Source organism: Corythoichthys intestinalis, chromosome 21 (genome assembly GCF_030265065.1).
Source record: "Corythoichthys intestinalis isolate RoL2023-P3 chromosome 21, ASM3026506v1, whole genome shotgun sequence".
In the NCBI taxonomy this organism is placed as follows: Eukaryota; Metazoa; Chordata; class Actinopteri; order Syngnathiformes; family Syngnathidae; genus Corythoichthys; species Corythoichthys intestinalis.
The window spans coordinates 30926331-30944152 of NC_080415.1; the positions used below are offsets into that span (position 1 = coordinate 30926331).

A 17822-nucleotide genomic window follows, 5' to 3' on the forward strand; every position below is an offset into this window, starting at 1 on the left:
TAACATTAATAATCAAAATGGTGAAGGCGTGTGTGGCGGTTGGTTGCAGTAACAGAGAAGATAGACGGAGAGACTTGAAGTTCTACCATATTCTGAGAGACCCGAAGAGGAGAGCGAGATGGACTGCTGTAATTCGACAAGAAATCTGGGCACCAAACGATCACCGCAGACTATGTAGTAGTCATTTTATATCTGGTAAGATGCTTTTAATATATATTTAGAAGATTTTGGGCTGACAACCACAATTAAGATCATTGTGTGACGTTGGTGATTGGGGTCTATATAGTTGCCTCTTTTTCTTTGGGGGCGGAGTTGTTGTTTTGTTGGTGTTGTTGGCGGTAAGCAGAGTAAAAAGAGGGAGAAAAATACCACGACTTCCGTGTCTAATTTTTTGCCGCCAAGCAAGCGTTACAATATTAATTAAAAATGAATGAAAACTAAATACTATTGAATATGTCATCATTATCATTTTAAAAATTTAAGTGACGGGTAAAAATAGATTATGACCGGATTTTTATGACCCTGTCAGTCAAAATAGACAACGAAAATGTCTAGCGCAACCTCTGGTTCAGAGATGCTCTTCTGCCTACCTTGGTTGTAACGGGTGGTTATTTGAGTCACTGTTGCCTTTCTATCAGCTCGAACCAGTCTGGGCGTTCTCCTCTGACCTCTGGCATCAACAAGGCATTTCCGCCCACAGAACTGCCGCTCACTGGATATTTTGTCTTTTTCGGACCATTCTCTGTAAACCCTAGAGATGGTTGTGCGTGAAAATCCCAGTAGATCAGCAGTTTCTGAAATACTCAGACCAGCCCTTCTGGCATCAACAACCATGCCACGTTCAAAGTCACTCAAATCACCTTTCTTCCCCATACTGATGCTCGGTTTGAACTGCAGGAGATTGTCTTAAACCATGTCTACATGCCTAAATGCACTGAGTTGCCGCCATGTGATTGGCTGATTAGAAATTAAGCGTTAACGAGCAGTTGGTAAATGGTGTTAAACTTATACAGCGCTTTTCCACCTTTCAAGGCGCTCAAAGCGCTTTACACTATCTCGCCATCTACCTACTGGTGACGCAGCACCAGGAGCAACGTGGGGTTAAGTATTTTGCTCAAGGACACTTAGACAAGTTCATCAGGGCGGAGAATCGAACCCACAACCTCTGGTTTGGGGGACAACTACTCTACCACTGAGCCATGCCACCCCAGTTGGACAGGTGTACTTAATAAAGTGGCCGGTGAGTGTATATTCTATGTGCAATACTATTTACGTGCAATATTTATGTGCAATATTCCAATGCCTTCACTGTCAACTGCTGCTACTTCGATTATTTGCACTGCCTGAAAATAGGACTACCTCATACACATTTTGTATTTATTTAGATTTTATACTTTTATACTTGCAAGCCACTTTTGAGATTTTTACTTGTCCTGCACTGTAAAGGGAGATGCTCCACAATTTCATTGTACAACTGTATATGACAATAAAGGGCTATTGTATTCTATTCTATGCTCCCCAGTGTACTGTATCCAAAATTGTACGGTAAACAGATCCAAATTGCATGGTTTATAATGTCATCCTAAAATTTCACCAAAAAATGGCTGACTTCCTGTTCAATTTTAGATCCTTGGTGTGTCCACATTTATTCAAATTTGTCTACATTGTTAAAAAAAAAAAATCCAAGAAGAACTGAGAAATCAAAAACATTTTTCACAGCCAATGAGTCGACTTGCAAATTAATGAGAACTGTAAATAACTGTTTAAAAGACCTTAAAATAAGTTGAGGCTATTCATTGGCAGCCATTGATGACAAACGTCTATCACCGTCAACGACAGTTTCAAAAGGATTGATCCCGAAAACAAAAAAGAAGAATCAATTGGTCCTGTTGTGATTGTTATTAATGCATTATGGATTCCATAGAAAATACAGTATAAGCACAAGAAGACACTTTTATAAATAAATAGCAGAATCACTTAACATATAGATCTTGGAACTATACATGATGTCCATTTAAATGTTAGTATAAAGTCGAGTTAGAGGTCCACATTGAATTCATGTTTGCAATGATTTTCATTAAGTCTACTTCCAACTATAAATAATCAAGAAAAAAATGGGCCTTTTGTTTATCTCTTACATCGTGAAGATCTGAGTTTGTCCACATCCTCGTGTGTTTATGTGTCCAAAAACAAGGGCTGTGATTAACACTATGAATTGAGTTCTGTCCCAAGATGAACGCCGGAGCATGACAGAGGGAAAAAGATGACAATATATAAAAAGAAAAAGAGGAGAGGGGAAAAAATCCTTGTCAGCTGCAGGGAAAGCTTGATTCATGGTGACTATTTGTCCTAATTACAGTCCAACAACGCGTTTTGTCGCTATTAATCATGCGTGTGTGTGTTTGTGTTGGTGTCAAGATGGACGTGTGTGTTTTTGGAGGATCAGTGGCCCCGCAGATTGAAATAGATGGCCAGGATGATGGTGAGGAGGATGAAGGCTCCCAGGACGAAGACCAGCACGCGATTCTGGATGATCCTGCAAAGAGAAAAATTGTTGGGATTGCTGAATTTTTAACCTGTTTAATACCATTGACGTCTATCGCGTCAATGGCAGTCAATGAGTTAATTACATGTGCCAGCAGATGAAACATTTGTCTTTTTTAAACATCCTTAATGGGACACACAAATAGAAAGACTTGTAGTTCTTAAAAGATAGACGTTAGCATGAGTTCAAATAATTTGATATGAAAACCCCTCTCGATGTTTTTGTTTCGCCATTGTTGTTGACGCCGCAGGGTGGTGACGTCACTGAGTTACGCTGCTGGGCTTCCAGAGACTCTAGCGACATAAACATGTCATCTGTTCAGCTCTTTCAATTATAACCGAGAACAACATTATTGAGCATGACGGCACTGTCGATATCTCACAAAACGAGCTGCAAAAGCAAAATGAACAGGAAAGACGGGGTGAGACGAGAGTAGGACAAAACCGGCGTTCAGCCAAAATGTGCTACACCAGCGAAACGTCTACAAGAGGCGAATTTGACACTCAAAGTACTACCGTGCACTTTCAGCTTTTTTGTTTACATGCATACAGGCAAAATATACTGATGATGCCTTAAGAAAATAAATGTAGTAATATCTAATAAGGGTGGTTTAAATACACGACGTGACAAATGTGGTCAATAGAACAACAATCTGCTTTAAAGCTACCACAAAAAAACACAATGCTTAAAATTATGAGAGGGAAACAGATTCAAAAAGTGTTTTGAGGCAATGAAAAGGTAATAAAAGACTAAATTAAAAACATTAACAGTAAGTACTCGTAAGTACTATTTGTTTGTATGGTATGCTGACATAATTATAAATGACGAATAGTTGGGGGTGCTGCTGGCTCCGGTGGCCCAAGCCCTTGCTTGTTGGGGCAAGGGCAGCTGGTTGGGGGCCTAAGGCGATCGCCTACTTCGCCTGAATAGTAGATCCGCCTATGGTTACAAACAACATGCAAAATTGCACCCAAAAAAATCTGCGAAACAAGGCTGCGAAAGGCTTTATAGTGCGGGAAAACTCACTCAAATGGAAGAATATTTAGTTCCAAGCGTGTGGCCTCTCGGTGTGAAAAAGGGGCCACCAAATGGTTAAAAATCTAGCGTGAGCTCCAAAAATACCAGTGCGAAACGTAATAAACAAAGGTTAAACGCGCCAGCACAGAGGTGCGCCTCTAAAAGTTTATTTGCTAGCGTCTGGCTAGTTTGCTGGAAGTCATAAAAACAGCAAACTAATGATGGAATTTACCATAAAAACATTTTGACCAGGACTGACTTTGGAGGGGGAGGACAGGGCGGGAAGGGGGGGGGGGGGGGCGCTTGCTAAAATGTCCAAAAGACAGATCGAGCGCTGAAGCATTTGTGCCTCCCCAAAAAAATTCTCCGCACTGGCTGCCACTGACAAATGAGAGAATTATCACATTTGCTGACATGTGGAGGAGAGGCTGAGGTTGAGGGGGTGCCCGCTGTCCACTCCTCTAAGCGGGAGATGAATAGCCCCCCCGGTGGTGGTCATTTATCACCGGGGGGTGGGTGCTCACTCACCCCGGACGAGCTTGCTGCCCACCATCTCGTGCTTACGTCTTGATTTCTAGAACGTTCTTGAAAAAGTGCTTGTGACTAGAGGATGCGCCAAAAAGCCACGCTGGTGCGCCAGCTGCGGGAGGAGATGTTTAGGAAGGCCACGTCTCCCCGCTATTAGTTGACATGCATTATTTACTGTGATTATTTATTTACCCCAGCGGAGGGAGGGGGTGCGCTTCACTATGCGAATGTGTGCTCATGTTAATTTTGAACATGAGGGAATGGAAGGAGGGGCTCGCAGGAACGGGGTGTTAGCTTAGCCATGTACAGTGGGCAGGGGTGAAAGTGGCTAGAATTTCTTGCCAGAATTCCCCGACGTGAAGGTCGCCACGGAGCCAGAAATTTTATTTTTTTATTTAAAATTGTAGTTTTTCAATGATTTGCAAAATAAAAGTTAACAAAAACAGCAATAACCCCAACCTCATTCTCCGAATTTTAATTTTCCCTCATTTACCCACATACTAAATGCCAAATCTCAATTTTAACTACCGTATTTTTCGGACTATAAGTCGCACCTGAGTATAAATCGCACCAGCCATAAAATGCCCAACGAAGAGGAAAAAAACATTTATGTCGCACCGCAGTATAAGTCAAAATTTTTGGGGAAATTTGCTGTTCCAGAAAACATGCACATTTGAACCAATCAAAGCTAACCATCTCTACTGATCACATGTCAGTGTGTCAGCCAATTGAATGGATAAATGAGTCCAGGCGTTTTGCTTTGCTGCGTGCATTCGCACATTGACCTGAATCATCATCGTCAGACTCATAACTGCAGCAGCTGGGGAAACCTCCATGCCGTCCATGGTATATAATCAATAATAAATATTGGTGGAAACGGATCACGCTAAACAAGCACTTTATTATGCTTGTTGTTAACACTTGTGTATGCAAATCTGATGTTGGTAGATTGTTTTCTTCTTGGAGCTGAAATGCATGTGTGGCAGCTTAGCATTTTTTTTTTTAAACAGTGTTTTGACAGTTGCTGTCATATTTTCAGAATCAAAGCACCGTGTACCGGAACAGCATTCTGGCCCTGAATCTTATACCGGAACTGCGTTCCTGACCGTTCTGGCCCACTTTCACCGCTGACAGTGGGGCAAATAAGTATTTAGTCAACCACTAATTGTGGAAGTTCTCCCACTTGAAAATTAGAGAGCCCTGTAATTGTCAACATGGGTAAACCTCAACCATGAGAGACAGAATGTGGAAAATAAACCCAGAAAATCACATTGTTTGATTTTTAAAGAATTTATTTGCAAATCATGGTGGAAAATAAGTATTTGGTCAATACCAAAAGTTCATCTCAATACTTTGTTATGTACCCTTTGTTGGCAATAATGGAGGCCAAACGTTTTCTGTAACTCTTCACAAGCTTTTCACACACTGTTGCTGGTATTTTGGCCCATTCCTCCATGCAGATCTCCTCTAGAGCAGTGATGTTTTGGGGCCGTCTTTCTGACTTTCAACTCCCTCCACAGATTTTCTATGGGGTTGAGATCTGGAGACTGGCTAGGCAACTCCAGGACCTTGAAATGCTTCTTACGAAGCCATTCTTTTATTGCCCTGGCTGTGTGTTTGGGATCATTGTTATGCTGAAAGACGCAGCCAGGTCTCATCTTCAATACCCTTGCCGATGGAAGAAGATTTTCACTCAAAATCTCTCAATACATGGCCCCATTCATGTTTCCACCCCATGCTTCACAGTGGGTATGGTGTTTTTCGGATGCAAATCAGTATTCTTTCTCTTCCAAACATGAGAAACTGTGTTTCTACCAAAAAGTTCTATTTTGGTTTCATCTGAGCATAACACATTCTCCCAGTCCTCTTCTGGATCATCCAAATGCTTTCTAGCGAACCGGAGACGGGCCTGGACGTGTACAGCAGGGGGGACACGTCTGGCAGTGCAGGATTTGAGTCCCTTGCGGTGCATTGTATTGCTGATAGTAGCCTTTGTTACTGTGGTCCCAGCTCTCTGTAGGTCATTCACTAGGTCGCCCCGTGTGGTTCTGGGATTTTTGCTCACCTTTCTTGTTATCATTTTGACGCCACGGGGTGAGATCTTGCATGGAGCCCCAGATCGAGGGAGATTATCAGTGATCTTGTATGTCTTCCATTTTCTAATTGTTGCTCCCACAGTTGAGATTTCTTTACACCAGCGTTTTACCTATTGCAGATTCAGTCCTCCCACCGTAGTGCAGGTCTACAATTTTGTCTCTGGTGTCCTTCGACAGCTCTTAGGTCTTGGCCATAGTGGAGTTTGGAGTGTGACTGACTGAAGTTGTGGACAGGTGTCTTTTAGACCGATAATGAGTTAAAAGAGGTGCCATTAATACAGGTAACGAGTGGAGCCTCGATAGACCTTGTTAGATCTCGTTAGAAGTTAGACCTCTTTGACAGCCAGAAATCTTGCTTGTTTGTAGGTGACCAAATACTTATTTTCCATTCTAATTTGGAAATAAATTATTTAAAAACCAAACAATGTGATTTTCTGTGTTTTTTCTCCACATTCTGTCTCTCATGGTTGAGGTTTACCCATGTTGACAATTACAGGCCTCTCTAATCTTTTCAAGTAGGAGAACCTGCACAATTTGTGGTTGACTAAATACTTATTTGCCCCACTGTATGTTACGTTCAGTCAACTCCGGGAGCTGCGAGTACCAGCCAAACTGTAAATTTTTATCTTTCTTATCCTGAAATGTCTCCCTTAACAAGAGGCAATATTTTTCCCAATGAGGCATATCTTAACCTGAAAATTCTGTATGTAGAAAAGTTCTTAATTAGAGGTACCATGGATTTTATGTGGTTTATTTGTAATGGCTTTTACAGTGTATCACAAAAGTGAGTACACTCTTCGCATTTCTGCAGATATTTAAGTATTTCTTTTCATGGGACAACACTGACAAAATGACACTTTGACTCAAACAGAAGTTGTCTGTGTGCAGCTTATATAATAGAGTTAATTTATTTCCCCCTCAAAATAACTCAAAATATAGCCATTAATATCTAAACCCCTGGCAACAGAAGTAGTGCTGCAACGATTAATCGATTAACTCGATTATTCGATTACAAAAAATATTTGAATTAAATTTTGTTGCTTCGAGTAGTCGTTTGATTAAAGTGGCGTTTTAATGGTTTATTTTGAAAGTGTTTGCAATTAGTTTTATTGATGAGGGTGGATACACAGCCCTATGGTCTGCCTCTTTTCACATGGCTGAATCCAACTGCTCCCTGTTCAGATCAATGTAAGCTAAGTTTTTGTTTGAGCTAATGTTTTTAATGCATTCTTAACTTAGTTTATAGGTATATTTAGTTGTTTTTGTGGGAATATGTGTCTGAACCATTTGTTAAGAGCATTGTTAAAAAAAAAAAAAAAAAATACATTTTTTAGCATTTAAGCTAGCGGACTTTTTCTATGTAAGTTAGCCAGTTCTTTTGTTGTACGTAGATCCTCATTAAAAAAAAAAACAACAACAAAAAAAAAAACGTTTGAGGCTCAGCTCAGGTATTTTAATCTTTCATGTTCCTTATCCGATTACTCGATTATTCGAACTAAGTAGTCCATCGATTAATCGACTACTGAAATATTCAATAGCTGCAGCCCTAAACAGAAGTGAGTACACCGCATGGGAACTACTACATACATCCCTAAATGTCCAAATTGAGTACTGCTTGTCATTTTCCCTCCAAAATGTCACTGGGTTTAGACTTGGACTGAACACACTGCTCTTACTTTGCAAGGAAAATATCGGGTTATGTGTCGGTATTCAGCCTAATTATATCGGGACTTGACTATGACTCGGTCAATTAAATTGTGGGCTGAAAATACATTTTTATTAGACAAACCCAATTTTTTTTCCTTCATAAAATGAACCATGTCCAAGAAATATTATTAACCAATTGGCTTGCCATTGACGGCTATAGAATTTATCTAGACTGGTAGTTCTGACAGAGATTCATATTCAATCATTTCAAATGGATTGGACGTCTATTGCCGTCAATGGCACTGAAATATGATCTTTCACTGCCAGCTTTCCCGGTTCAAATGGAACCGATGTGTGTTTTGGTTGAGCGTGACAAGGTTCGGTGGCACCGCAACATGCGCTAAAGTGTCTTCGGCTTCAGTTTCAGCTTGTACGGGAGGAAGAAAGAGGTGGAAAAAAAAGCAAGGGGAAGTTCAAGTGTGAAGAACACGCTACTCGTTGATCCTATCCTGACACGTGGCGAGACGGAACACAACTTATCAAACCGGATCCGTCCTGCAGCTTTGACAGGAGGGGGACGGAGGTGTGCGTGCATGCATGTGCGTGTGTGTGTGGTGAGAGGAGGCGTTTCCACTTGCTGATCAGTTTAATAGAGGGGATGCTGGTTGGATTAAATCACACCTTTGTTTTCGAGAAATGAGACTTTTTATGGGTCTAATTGAAAAATGTTATTGGCTGTCATTTTCAGAAAGGACAAGCTCAAAGCTGATAGTTGACTAAGAGAAGTTTGACTGATATTTCAAGACCAATGCAATCTTGTGTTTTATGATTATGAAAACATAAGAACTACCAAATAAAAGATCAATTCGACTATCTTTTCTTATCGAGAAAAAAATAGACTGTTTCAGCCATATTCTTTTCTTTAGTAAATGTCAGTAGCTATTTTAAAGGTCAAAATTACCAGTGGCGGTTCCTGGCACATGAAGATTGGACAGTCACCTGGGACGTGCAAGTGATCGACTACTAAACTGAAATGATCACATCACAAAAAACTAAATAGCAGAACTACCAAATGAAGCTTCTTGGAGGAACTGAGCTTTGCAGCTATTTGGTTCATAGCTTCATTGCTTCAAGAAGCTTCATTTGGCCATTGCTAATTATGTGATTATGAAGCTTCATTTGACCATTGCTAACAATGTGATTATGAAGCTTATTGAAGCAATGAATCTCTTATGTTCAAAGCTTCATTCAAGCAATGAATGAATCTCTCTGGTTCACAGCTTCATTGCTCCAGGAAGCTTCATAACTACATAACTAGCAAATGGCCATTTGCTTCTTTCAAGCTTCTTGAAGCAATGAAGCTTTGAACCAAAGAGATTCATTCATTGGTCAAATGAAGATTCATTATCACATAATTAGCAATGGTCAAATGAAGCTTCTTGAAGCAAGGAAGCGATGAACCAAATAGCTGCAAAGCTTAGTTCCTCCAAGAAGCTCCATTTGGCCATTTGCTAGTTCTGCTTTGAACCAATTAGCTTCTTTTCAGCTTTGCAGCCAATTGGTTAAAGCTTCATTGCTTCAAAGAAGCTTCATAACTACATAACTAGCAATGAATCTCTTTGGTTCGAAGCTTCATTCAAGCAATGAATGGATCTCTTTGGTTTACAGCTTAATTGCTTCATGAAGCTCCATAACTACATAACTAGCAAATGGCCATTTGCTTCTTTCAAACTTCTTGAAGCAATGAAGATTTGAACCAAAGAGATGCAGTCATTAATCTCTTTGGTTTAAAGCTTCATTCAAGCAATGAATAAATCTCTGGTTCAAAGCTTCATTGCTTCAAGAAGCTTGAAAGAAGCAAATGGTCATTTGCTAGTTATGTAGTTATGAAGCTTCATGATGCAATGAAGCTGTGAACCAAAGCTATCCAGTCATTGCTTGAATGAAGCTTCGAACCAAAGAGATCCATTGCTAGTTATGTAGTTATGAAGCTTCTTGAAGCAGTAAAACTTTTAACCAATTGGCTGCAAAGCTGAAAAGAAGCCAATTGGCTCAAAGCTTCACTGCTTCAAGAAGCAATTGGCTGCAAAGCTGAAAAGAAGCCAATTGGTTCAAAGCTTCACTGCTTCCAGAAGCTTCATAACTACATAACTAGCAATGAATCCCTTTGGTTCAAAGCTTCATTCAAACAATGAATGAATTCCTTTGGTTCAAAGCTTTATTGCTTCAAGAAGCTTCATAACTACCTTTTGCTAGTTATCATAACTAGCAAATGGCCAAATCTTCATTTGACTTTTGCAATGTAAACTATCACTTCCCTTGGGAGAGACCAACAACCTCTGCTGTCAACACTGTTGTCATCCAACATGCTTCATGCCTCCTAGCATGCATTGCGGCACTATAGATTTTAATAACTTTCAATGTTCATGTACTTTCCTAATTATTTCTTCGGCAACTGTTCCAGTTCTTTCATTAATTTCATTAACCACTGCTATCCCTCCCATTCAAAATTGATTAGACGTCTAACGCTGTCTTTGGCACCGAAGCATGAGCATTTACGGACATTTCTGACAGTTTAAACGAATTAGGGTCCAAAAATCCAATACCAGTTTAATCCAATTTATCGTTCATTCATTAATGATTAGTACATTTAAGACTATTTAAGACCGTCATAGCGGAGCTGCCGAAGACTCTCAGTCACCCATCAGTGAGAAATTTAAAAAAAAATATTTGACAAGAAAATTAATGGCACTCAACATTAGAATTCCAGTTGAGGTAGGGTTTTAACCTAACCTTTTTAAACACAATTGGCAAGGCTGTAGTTTACTGTTTTTACGCTCAACAGGTGACCTAAAAGACAAGCCGATGCCTGTCACCCAAATTGGTCGCTATACAGTTTGATGATTAAAATCCAGTAAACATCTTCGAAAAATAACAACAACAGACACTAAAATCAAGCAAGAAGGACGATGACGGACTGCACAGTGAAGACAGAGCGAGAGGAAAAGCGCCAGCCAGCGAGTGAGGGTCCGTTTAGCTGCAGGAGAGAGAGGCCCCTCGGAGACCACATGAAAATAATGAGGACTTTTCTGTCAGGAAAGATTTACAAAATCGTACCAGTGTTATTAAAATTTAAAATCTCCCGTTTTTCCTCCTCCTTCTTCCTCTCTCTTCTATCCTCTTGTTTTTTCCCTCCCTTCACAGCCTTATTAGCTCTAATGAGCGGCAGGGTACACCTCAGCGCCGTGTGTATGTGTGTTGGGGTACAGGTCCCACTCTGCGCCGACCTAGTTGACGCGCTCATCACTTAATACAGCGGTACCCTGGAATAATTCTGTACTCGTAACTCAAATTGCTTGGATCTCAAATCAATTTCTCCATTGAAATGAAGGGAAATACCATTAATTTGTTGAAACCACTATTTGTTTTTACTATCGTCGTCAGTGGCAGTGAATTATTTAAAAAGGGCATCTCATCAAATATTTCATGATGAAAAAAAAAAATATATATATATGGCGGAAAACAAAGACAAGACTGAAAAAGCAGTTTCTGCTCTAGCACCCCTCTTTAAAATAAACTGCTGTATTTTCAGCCAGAAGAATTGTTGTGTTTGATAGAACAATATGTCTATATGCTGCAATAGAAGATTCAAGGCGAATTCAGCCCCCAAACTGTTTTTAATATGTCCGTTTTACCCCGGAAACCCCCGTTTACAGACGTCATGCTACCGCTTGTGTTTCAACCCAGCCATAAAAAGAAGAGAAGTAATTGTATTTATAAGGGTTGTTGCGATCATGTTTTTTTGCTCCCAATCCGATCCCGATCGTTTTAGTTTGCGTATCTGCCGATCCCGATATTTCCCGATCCGATTGCTTTGTTTTTTTTTTTGCTCCCGATTCAATTCCAATCATTCCCGATTATTTTTCCCGATCATATACATTTTGGCAATGCATTAAGAAAAAAATGAATAAAACTCGGACGAATATATACATTCAACATTCAGTACATAAGTACTGTATTTGTTTATTATGACAATACATCCTCAAGATGGCATTTACATTATTAACATTCTTTCTGTGAGAGGGACCCACGGATAGAAAGACTTGTAATTCTTAAAGGATAAATGTGTGTTTGTATATTGTGACTAAATATTGCCATCTAGTGTATTTGTTGAGCTTTCAGTAAATGATACGGCAGCCATTTAACTTCTGCCCAAATGCATGATGGGAAGTGCAACCATGACTGTGCGTACGGGCACCAATTGATGTATCTTCTCTGCGTTGGGAAAGAACATAGGGTAATGAAAATGATGAAACACTAACTTTCTTCCCCACATTGCCTTCCACGTTATTTTTAATTGCTGAGAAAGGTATTGTAAGGCTTTAGCCACATAAAAAATGGTGCCAAAGCTGTCAAAACTCTCTACACATATCATACGCTGCCTTTTAACGCTATCTATAGGTAAAACAGCATCTTTATAGATTGAAAGCGACAATGCGTGAGTGGGTTGTGCAGCGCATGCGTTAATTACTTGACGTGACAAATTAAAAAAAATTAATTACCGCCTTTAACGCAATAAAATTAATAGCCCTACTTTAAGCCAAAACTACTCTGGATGAGTGTAAAACATTTTGTCTGTAACGTTAAATACAATTAGAAAACGATTTAAATTAAAAAAAAATTTTTTTAAAAGGCATGACGGATATTTTTTTGCAGATTCCGATACTTTGAAAATGACGTGATCGGATCCGATCGGGACATCTTTAACAATATGCAAATTTTTTTAGAAGGACTAGTCTTTTAACACTTGGAATCTTTACAATTGCAGGGTTAAAACTTCTTAATAGCACCTTAAAATTTGGGGAAAATTTAAGGGGAAATGGGTGGACCGCCAAGGTGAGGCCCCTCCCACTCAGCGCAAAAACAACATGTCCACTAAGAAGAAAGTTAGCCGCAGAGTTTCATCTCTCAGGCCCTCCTTCTCGGCACCAGAAGCCCGATAAAATAAAAATCAATGGCTGTCTGAGCCGCTCTGGCTCTCCCCGGTGAGAGCCTGGGAATATATGGGCGATTTTGAAAGGGGGAGGGAAAGATCAATGCGCTCACAAATGGTTTGAGTGACGGACACGGCGGAGGGAGGGTCCGCACGAAAGCATCGACTTGTTAGCGCAAACTAAAACAAATAAATCTTTCATTGAGCTGTACACACACATATTTACAGTGGAGAACAATAACGTGTTTAAAAACAGAATGCAGTCAAAGTTCTGGTCTGGATTACACTCGGCACTGTGACAAGATGGCCGCCTCCATGTAATGCATGTTAAAGTAAAGGCTTGATATTTACTTAACTACACATTTTCAAAAAACTAATAATTAATAGTTTAATTTATGTAATAAATATGGAAAAATGTTTTTTTGGAGTTGTCCGAAAACGACTTTTAACCTATAACTGATATCCTGACATTATTCATCTCCAAAAATCCAATACCGATATCAAACCGATACTGATATATGCAGTCGTGGACTTACGAATGCTGCAACAATTAATCAATTAACTCGAGTAATTCGATTAGAAAAAAGCTTTGAATCTAATTTTGCTGCTTTGAGTATTTGTTTAACTAGTGGCATTGTAATGGTTTGTTTTGAAAGTGTTTGCATTTAGTTTTATTGATTTGAGTGGATACACTGCCTTCTAGTGGCAACAGTGAATATGAAATAACTGATTAAAATGGCTGAATCCAGCTGCTCCTTGTTAAGACCTACATAAGGTAAGTTTCTGTTCATTTTTTATAATGCAATCGTAATTTTTTAGGTATATTTGGCCGTTTTTTGTGGGAATATGTTTGAACGAATTGTTAAGAGCACTGTAAAAAAAAAAAAGTTAGCATAGGTATATTTGGCCGTTTTTTGTGGGAATATGTTTGAACGAATTGTTAAGAGCACCGTAAAAAAAAGTTAGCATCTTATAGCATTTAAGCTAGCCAACTTTTGTTACGAAAGTTAGCCAATTGTTCTTTTGTTGTTGCTGAGATCCTCATTTTTTTTTTTTTTTTATGTATACCGTTTGAGGTGATGCTCAAGCATTTTATTTTAAAAAAGGTGCGAATCTGCAAAGCAATCTTGGCAAGCCTTTGTTTTACATCTCCTAAAACTGATTCTGCAACACTTTAAATGTTCCCAATCCGATTACTCGATTATTCAAACTAGTTGATTGATTGATTAATCGACTACTAAAATAATCGATAGCTGCAGCCCTAGGACTTAGTATATTATCGTTAATTGTATTGTGATGCCCCACTAGGTGCATCACTAATGATAAATGTAACAACTTCAAGGTCGTTCAAATAAACATTCTGTGAAAAATAAGAGGACAACTTTTTCCCATTTACCATTTTGCTGGGTTAGTTTTTGTATTTTATTACTTTTTCTAGTTACTATTTCATTCCGGCAACATAGTAGTTATATGTAATGAGTTAATAACTCAAATTCAAGTCATTTATTGTTCATGTAATTTTTGCACCATGAATGCAAATGGTCTGCTCACATAACATCTTAGTTTGGAAACATCTAACGGTCAATAAGCATAACTGCTGTGCTCAGTTGTGACCAGCCTTTGTACAAAGGCAGAAGGTTTCAACATTCACTATGAAGGCAAAATGTATACTGGCCCAAAACCGGGAATATAAAACCAATGTTGATATTAGCCGATATCATTTTAAAATGCTTTTATCGGCCGATATTATCAGCTTCCTGATAATTTATTTTTGATTTTTTCTAACAATAAAGTTAGTGTTTAATTTGAAATTTTGAATTCCAGCGCGTATTTTAGAATTTAGGGGAATTTTTTTTAGGTACCCGCTCAAATAATTAACATATTTTTCGGACTATAAGTTGCAGTTTTTTTAGTTTTTCGTTTGATGGGGTGAGACTTATACTCTGGAGTGACTTATGTGTGAAAATATTTACACTTTATGATATCATTATATGGGGCTTTGCTTTGCAAATGTAGTACAATTCGCTTTTTTTTTTTTTTTTTTTTTTTTTTTTTTTAATGGCGTTTCTTTGGCGCGCCGCGCAGCCCAAATTGTTTGACTGATCATCACCATTCATATATCGAAACGACCGGAATTTTCGCGCAACTTTTTCGAATGATCCTGAAAAATTTTCTGTTTGCCCGATTTTTCGAATGCTACTTGTCCTATAATTTTTGACCAAATCACATAATTTAGACATCAAAAATTCCTGGACGGTGGAGGGCATAAAAGCCGTAAAAATGTACGGTTCCCCCCCATTCATTTCCAATGCCATTTACTTTGCATTGACACCCATGTACACAGATGCCAATCAGGACGATGCACGTCAATGACGCATATGTAAGTCGATGCCATTGATGGCCATGTACGTCCAAATTTCACATTCATTTCCAATGACATTTACATTGCATTGACGCCCATGTACACAAGTACATATTTTGTTCAATTTTCACACTATTTTCTGTAGGCAACAAAACTTGTCTTGCCAAAATTTGACCTTTATATCTTCATTAAATGTTAAATGTTTTTTCAGTGAAACAAATATATTTTTGTACATTCAACATCAATTTGGAGGGTTTTAGCTTTAAATGAGCCATTTCTGAAACCAATTGAAAGTCAGGTTATTAGCAATTGTTTTTACAAAATGGATAAGCAACAAGACTGTACACAGATGCCATTGACGGCAATGCATGTCAATTCTTTGGATGCCAATGTACTTGGATTCCATTTAGGAATATTTAGGTCGATGCCATTGACGCCCATGTACGTCCAAATTCCTATTCATTTCCAATAGCATTTACATTGCATTGACGCCAATGTACACATATGCCATTGACGGCCATGTATGTTAATTTATTGACACACATGACGCAAATTTTCCCATTCATTTCCAATGACAAAGGAAATGACTTGATATCAATACTACATGTCCCCTAAATGTCCCCAAATCAACAGGAAGTGAACTGATATCAACAGCAAATGTCGCCCAAATGTCCACAAATCAACCTGGGTGGGGCTAAGATCTTTATCTCCCACAGCAAAGCCCCATAATAATTTCTCCAGAAATTGCAGTTTGTAGTTTCACATGATTTAGTGATTTTGAGTTACACTGATGGGTTGGTAAACTTACTCATAATAACGTAATAGTTATCAGAATAACTCTTAATAGCTTTATTACTTTAACAAACCGGGCACGTTCTCAGTTCGTTGTTCATACGTCACATATTGTTCTCATACCGTACACTTGTTCAGCAGACTTATGTATACGCCTAAAGTCCGAAAAAAATGGTATTTATTTAATACATTTAATTAAGTTTTATAATTATTTTATCTATTCCTGAAATATTTTTGTGTTGGGTCTTAATCCTAGAATAAATTTATCCAATTTTATATATTTCTATTAAAATGTACTGTATATCATTAAAATCTTATGTCTATTTTAAAATTATTATTAAATATTTTTTAAATATAACGATAAACTAATAATAACATGTTTATAATTTTCACATCTACGCACTACTGATTTGCATTGAGCTCTTAAAAATATCAACATTTCTTCATTTTTAAGGCATTCTTGTTTATTTTTTTCCTCATCTTGCGTTTACATTTCATCTTTAGCCAACAGTGCACTTAATTAACGTGAAAAACTTCAGAGAAAACTAAAAACGAGCCAACATTAAGCGCTATTCTAGTGATTGTAAAGTGTCTCTGCTGTTATGGCGAAGCATAAACGCAGACGTATACAAACAAGTTGACCCGAGACGCCGGCTCGCCACGTTTACATTCCGCCGATTGCTCCCAAGGGGCCATTCAAGATAAATCATTTGACTTATTTGTTGATTTTTTTTCCCCCTGGAAGCCCCTTTCGAGCAAAGCAGCTGCTGGAGAGCAGCGCCGACACTGCCGTTTAATTGCAAGCTGTTTACACTAATGAATTATTTACAGATCATCACTTAATTCCCTGCAGATGGAAGAGTGCGCGCAAAGAGGCCGCCTCGCACCTTTGACGCGCTCCACAAACCGGAGGGGGAATCCCAATGTGCAGGATGGAATGTAGTCCTTTCACATAGAAAGTTGACTGTTTTTCATTCACTAAAAATGGGTCAATCATTTAGGAAAGGGTGAGCACCACCTCTGTCATTGTTCCTTATGATATGTTTTTGTAATTTTAGAACTATAAACCACTACTTTTTACCTGCTGCGGCTAATAATCCTCTGTCCTATGAGGCTAATTTACGGATTTTTACAACCTAATGAGCTCATGTCTTTTGATGTAATTATTAGGGGTGTGTCAATATATCGAAAAGGTGATATATCGCGACACTTTGTAACCCAAAAGGTTATCAATATGCTCCAACAATTCAACAAGTTGCTACAAAAGTGACATCTCTACCAAAATCAACAAAAGACATATATATATATGGCGGAAAACACAGACAAGACAAGCCAAAAGAACTGTTGTGTTTGATAGAAAAATATTTCTATATCCTGCCATAGCAGATTCATGGCGCATGAAGCCCCCGAACTATTTTCATTTTGTCCATTTTACCCTGGAAACCCCCGTTTACAGACGTCGCGCAGCCGCATTTGTTTCAACCTAGCCATAAAAAGGAAAGTAATCGTATTTATTATTCGAAATGTCTGTCATTTTTAGCATAGAATCATAATTTGATGTCTAATATTTGGTTAAAAAAAAAAAAAAACGACTTAAAAAATTATTCACTCACATATTTTAAACGTTTAAACAAATTATGTCACAATGAAAAATTAAGGTCTGTTAAAAAAAGTCACGGATATCTACCTCAGAACTATCGCTTAATTGTATTTTTTTCATTACGGTCGCATTTTCCTCAATATTTTAGATGATAATCGATCCAAACAAAGAAAAATTGGAAAAAAAAAATGTTTAAAAGCGAAAATATATGAAAATGAAAATGTTGACCACTCCTTGTTGTC

The 17822-nt window shown here is 38.4% G+C and overlaps 1 protein-coding gene across 4 annotated transcripts in view; it reads right to left on the reverse strand.

Annotated features, from left to right (window-relative positions):
- Positions 1–1615: 1615 nt before the first annotated feature.
- vti1a (vesicle transport through interaction with t-SNAREs 1A) overlaps positions 1616–17822 on the reverse strand; it is a 298788-nt gene continuing 282581 nt past the window's right edge. For all 4 annotated transcript variants that reach the window (XM_057827005.1, XM_057827007.1, XM_057827004.1 and 1 more), the window contains one exon: positions 1616–2536. In XM_057827005.1, coding sequence (XP_057682988.1) covers positions 2443–2536 — 94 coding nt within the window. In that variant the 3' untranslated portion in view covers positions 1616–2442. The remainder of the gene's footprint in view (positions 2537–17822) is intronic.